The 6000-nt window shown below is 38.9% G+C and overlaps 1 protein-coding gene across 1 annotated transcript in view; it reads right to left on the bottom strand.

Moving 5' to 3' along the window:
* The window catches only part of cdh11 (cadherin 11, type 2, OB-cadherin (osteoblast)), a 54972-nt gene that overhangs the window by 259 nt on the left and 48713 nt on the right, over positions 1-6000 (bottom strand). Inside the window, exons 11-13 of the mRNA XM_067402082.1 lie at positions 5808-5925; positions 3118-3369; positions 1-2259 (exon numbers count right to left, since the gene is read on the bottom strand). The exon at positions 1-2259 is cut by the window's left edge and continues 259 nt beyond it. Of these exons, the coding sequence (XP_067258183.1) occupies positions 1763-2259; positions 3118-3369; positions 5808-5925 (867 nt within the window). The 3' untranslated portion in view covers positions 1-1762. The remainder of the gene's footprint in view (positions 2260-3117; positions 3370-5807; positions 5926-6000) is intronic.

Genomic DNA, 6000 nt, shown 5'->3' with positions numbered 1-6000 from the left:
TGCAATTCATGCGACGTATACGCATTCAAACTTTGTGTTTCCATCATGATTTGTGCTACAGCGATTAGCGCTAATAGATTTTGTTCACACAAATTTATTACCGCCATCAATCACTTTTTATAAAAAGAGCATTTATTTCAAAGTTTTTGCTTCTTAGATTGAAGCACATAATAAAGCAACATTACAATGTTCATAAAATATAAGTGTGATGCTGTAATATTTTCCTTACATGTTGAAATACTGATATTTGTATGTATACTAAAATAAGAACTTTTAAAATTGTACAAATAGTTACCATAAAATTGACATAGAAATTAGCCATTTCTCACTGCGACAGGACAGACTGCTATTTTCTCACCAAGGAGAATAACATAAGCCATTAAAGAAAATGAGAAACGAAGAAAACTGGAAAAAAAAAAAAAGAAAAAAGAAAAAGATAGTCATAATGATATCATCATAATAGAAAAAAAAGAGAGAAAGATTTACATAAACTGATCGGTGTAAGATTGATCCTCAAGAGACATATTTTGCACATTGTACTGTACATACGTAATAAGGACTTTAGCTTGCTTTAGGATATAGCTTTCAAGTTACAAAATATGCACTGCGTTGCAAGAGTGTCCATTAGTTAAGGCGATTTTTGAGCTCACAGGTCTTTCTTTGTGATTGTTCGTAGATGGAACTGGGCTGACGTTTTTTTTTTTTTATATAAGAGATGACAGAAAAAACAGTCTATTTTTGCTGAAATCCATCCATCTGCTTCCATATATATAAAAAAAAAAGGACCTGTTTGGATAATATCTCCAAAGACAATATGGAGGCGCTACAGAAGTTACAGAAGTCTAAGGGTACGTTTACACGACAACAATGTACTAAAACCAAAAAAGTTTTTTCCTTTGCGTTTTTCGTGTACAGACGACAACGTTGTCAAAACGATCCCCGCTCACTCGGATCCGCAAAAACAATTAAAAATGCTGTACTATGCATGCCAGGCCAGTAGTTGGCGAGGTCTATTTGTAAAGAAAAACTATGCCCCTATAGACTGAACACATAATACACATGCACATGACATCACTGTTTTCACACATTTGCGTAATGGTATCATTTTCAAAAACTCGCACTTTGAAACTCTTTTTCAAAAGTTGCTTTTTTTGGCCCCCAAAATGCCGTTGTCGTGTAAATGAAAGGCCAAGATTAATAAAAAGTTTTCTGTTTTTAGTTGAAAACAGTGTCGTGTAAACGGCCCCTTAATTCGCTGACGTTCGCTCCGATTACTTAATAAGGCAACTGTTTTTGTTTTTTATTTCTTCGTGAGCTCGTTCACAGTATCAACAAATCCATGTCTCTCTGTGATCCACATCCATAACCTCAAACCTGTGGGAACCTACAAACATCAAAAGTGAAACATAATGTTCTTCAGTTCTTAAACAACATTTCACGTATTTCTTCATTTCATACACACCACAGAGACACGTCCACCACAGATGTGTCTATGTGTCTCTTTTATCTTTTTTTGTTTTGTTTTGTTTGTTTTGTTTTTGTAAAATTTTTATGTCCACCCTTCTGGCTCCCACATAGCACATTGTGATCGCACCTATGACACTCCCAGCATCTAGTATACTGTGTGTATACTTACAAACAAGCTAAAGTTTACTATAAAGTGAAAAACTCATGGAATACTTATAGTAAACTTCACAAAACACACAGTTAGTGGAGGAGGGCTGGGTGGAGAAAGATGAAAAAGGACTTATTTGAGCGAACGTTAAGAATTGTCATCAGCGGAGTCTTTGGTGCCGTAGAGATCGGCAAGTTTCTTGAAGCGTGGCCCCCAACTTTGGAGGTAATCGTAGTCCAGGTCTGAATCTGTGGTCACCGACTCTAAGGAACTGAGAGAGCCGGCGATAGAGCCTCTACCTTCATAACCGTAGATCTGAATGGAGTCATACGGGGGCGCTGTTGGGTCATTGTCCGCGTCAGAAATCCGCGTTTTGATGAAATCATCCACATCCACGCTGTTGCCGATGGGCCTCAGGCCAGGGCGCATTGGATACTGCAGCTCGGGCTTGATATCCTTACGAGGCAGGAATCCATTGGCACCATCTGGGTTCTGTAAGGTAGCGATGTCAAATGCTTCTGTGTCCTCCTCTCCACCTCCCTCGTCATCATAGGTTATAATGTTCTCCCGAATGTCTTCCTCCTCAAATACGATCAAAGGCTCCTTCTTCTGGCGCCGCAGGGCCACAAACAGCACCACGATTGCTGCAGACATGCAAACAAATATCAAGCCAATGCTAACAGCATCTCTCACTAATGCTTCTGTATATAAGTAATCACATCAGAAACTGTTTTCTTAAATGTAATTGCTCTCTTCATGATCTCTTCATTACAAAGATAAAGTGTTCCCATTACATGCAATGTTTTAATACAGCTTTGGCAAGTCAAAATAACTAGAGACAGCACATATATTTTTAGAAATGATGAAGGGTAATTTTACAGTTCCTCAATATGGCTTGGCGGGAATAAATTCTGAATCCCTCTTAAGAGTGTTTTCAATATGCAAAGTTACAAACTTTACATGCATTTCCCAAAATACACTCAACATTATTGTGTGTGTATATGGAAACATAAAAGCTACCTAAATATAATCTATTCATACAGTCTCTTCTATTTACACAATCATAGCCGTTTGCATTTTCTCAAATTACCTATTATTTTCATATTTTATTTTATGCATTGTTATTAATATTATTTTTTATTTATTGGCTTAAATAAAAGTCAGTTATTATATGCAAATATTAAAGTCACATTGTATGCTGAATTAATTGTAAAAATTATAACTGTACAATAGTCTCTCAAGTATTACATTTGGAAATTATCGTCTTTACAACCTACTTAGGCTCACAATGTTTTTAGGAAACAAAGCCTTGATTAAATTTTAGAGACAAGCAATGTAAATAAATATTTTCTCTGTAAAGTATCTGTTCTATAAATACTTCAAGCTTCTGTATTTGTATGCGCGTTTTGGGGTGAAATGCAAATATTGACAAAAATCAGCTAGACCCCTATTATTTACACATGGTTGCTTGTATATTCTTATACAAATATAATTAAGCTCACCCAGCAGAATAACAATACAGGCCAAGATGGCAATCAGAGCCCCGGTGCTCAGCCCTGCTGGCAGGATGAAAGGTTCCACATTGCAGGAGAGGATGGTGTCTTTGCTGTCACAACTGCACACACGAATTATAAGAGTATTGGTGCTGCTCATCGGAGGTACGCCGTTGTCATTGATCTCAATGGGAAGGTGGTACACATCCTGGGTCATTCGGCTGAAGCCCTTCCGGATCACAAAGATGCTAGCAGTGCTGTCTGTGGAAGCAGCAGAGGAACACTGATGAAACGTTTAGTTCAGCTGATGAGGAGGTTACAAGATTTCAGTAAATTCACAGCAGAGATGAATTACAAAGTTTTCCCCTCCCTGGAGTTTAGGTGCCATGAGAACTACCCACAGCCACCGGTGAGAGTCAATGAGGTGTGAATCCTCCAATATTAAATTCATGTTTAATATTGTGAACATTTATCAGCTTTTGGAAGTGTAATCAAAGTTAGAGCGGAGGGAGCGGTATTGGTTTTATTTGCAACTGGAAGGGATGGATCAGTGCCAGCACATTTCCCTGACTCAGTGCAAGGTCACGCTGAAGGCGTAGATGGAGTGAGTTCATTTAGGGGCCTGGGGTTCAGTCATTTTCACTCCCTCTGGCACCACTTTCTTCAACCTTCAGTGGCTCTGTCAGGGAAGGCCGTTAATGATATGGCCAGAACGCTCATATAGCACGACGCTGCAGACAGGCTCGATCAATCTAATGTTATCCATTATAATTCTATATCATATTCTGTCAGTGCGATTACCATGGGCTGTGTGAAGTATCAATTTGCCACATTTGAAGCAGAGACAGCTCCGCTGGGTCCTTGTTTGCAATGTTGTCTTATTGGATAATGCTCTACACTTAGAAATCTCAAGGAAGCATGAATGCGTGTGATACGCTGGCCAGGTTTATTTGATTTATGACAAAAAATAACCTTGCAACATGTAAAAGGAACACATTTATAACCATGATCCGATGCAGATTTTTTATTATTACCACTAAACAGATAATATTCCATACTCTTAATACTTAGAGTTCAAGCACATATATAATCAGCAGGCCTTCATTGTGTCCGTCTGATAATAGGAGTCATGTCAGAGCCTCTGTGCAGAGAGTGGAGCATAATGGAGCTTCAGATAAATGGGTGGGCAAAGCTGTTGAAAACTGTATCCATTTGAAAGGCTCCGGCTCCTGATAAAGCCAGTCAATCTGAGTAGCCTAATCTGTCTCCCTAATATTGTTGGCTTTTGAAATGGCCTGCTAAAAAGTCCTCGTCTCCTTTCTCATTAAAGCAGACTGAATGGGAAAGACAGTCATTTCTCTTTCACTCCCTCATCTTCTCTGTTCACATGGGTTCGCTCTATTAACCAAGAAAAAAAGCCTAAACAGATCTGTGATTGTAAACATTTGCACTTTAAATACAATTGACACATGTTCCACTCAGTCAGGCAACAATTATGTGAGTTACCGGCACCAGACACCTCAATTGTATTTCATGATATTTTCAATCTATTGGTGGTCAAAAAGAATAGCACAATCAGAAATTAGTCAGTTGGAACAGAGAGGTTCAGAAATGACGTCAATGTGTAGGTCAACCTGGAAGGCTATTTTGCCATGGGATCTCTTGGGGTGTTTAGAATATAAACCTTTTCGATTTTTGAGCAAAATAAAGTCATGGATTACATGGAGCTGCAGTTGTTTGATTCGTTAAGCACATAAACCCGCGTCCTTAGATAGTTGTAGTCCTTTATTTGCAATGAAATAAATAGCAGCTTCCACCATTTGAGGTATGACTGAGTTTAATTTATGTAAACAAAACTGGAACATCTCAAGTAATTCTGAAAAAGGACTGGAAATTTCTGAACCCATGGCTTGAAAATGCAAATTCCCTTCTAGATTTTACGACTACAAACTCAACAGCTCAACAGGCGGGAAACAGTTTAGTCTGTTAGCATATGGACTATGATTCATTATCATATCATAGCAGTCATACCGAGCGTTCTGAAATAACACCAAAGCTCCTTGTAAGCAAAGTAAATACGATTTACAGTTTCTTTGAAACATACATAATTCAGCTTGTAATCTACCTAGAGCCACAATATAATGAGTTCATATAAAAGCAGCGAATTCCCCTAAAACTGAGCACCACCCAGTCACAATGGTGCTCCTCAGTGAACTTAAAAAAATTCAGGCTTCTCATTTCCCAGCAATTGAGGCTCACATTAGAGTAGGTAGCATGGTCTTCAAAACTGTTTGGGCAAAGACTATTAGACTAAAGTATAGTGATGATGGTTTTCTTGGTGCACCAAGCAGGGTGCCTGAGAAGCAAATACAAACACGGATGCCAACCAGCTGGGCCTCACCCACATTTCCAATCCACAGATGGAGAAGCTCAAACGAGAGTGACGCCTCCATAATTAATAAGAGAGGAAGTTGACTTGAGTTTGCCCACCTCATCATGACCTAATTATCAGCACGAGGTTGGTTGGGCGACACTGCACACACTCACTCCTACGCATGCATAAACTCATTTGGTTTGGAAAGAGACTAAAATATTTTGTGTTTCAATTGGCGTATTTCCTGAGGCATTTTACTTGGCTTGAAAGAAGCAAATCTTCAGTGGAAATTATTCTATTATGGGGTGTTTTGTGTGTCACTCACCTCTGTTGTCCTTGAGGGAGAAACTGTGGTTGTTAGCGACCTCAGGGGCCAGGCTGAAGTGGAAGTGCTGGCGGTGGGCCATTTCGTCCTTATCCGTAGCACTAACTGTCTCAATGAGCTGTGGAGCAGAGAGTTCAAATCAGGCCATGTTAAATTGGTTAAAATCATCAGGGCATGCCTTTAAATAAATGTA

The sequence above is a fragment of the Chanodichthys erythropterus genome, chromosome 11, assembly GCF_024489055.1.
Source record: "Chanodichthys erythropterus isolate Z2021 chromosome 11, ASM2448905v1, whole genome shotgun sequence".
Taxonomy (NCBI): domain Eukaryota; kingdom Metazoa; phylum Chordata; class Actinopteri; order Cypriniformes; family Xenocyprididae; genus Chanodichthys; species Chanodichthys erythropterus.
Note: the sequence above shows the minus strand (reverse complement) of the source record. Positions and strands in the feature narration are given on the sequence as shown.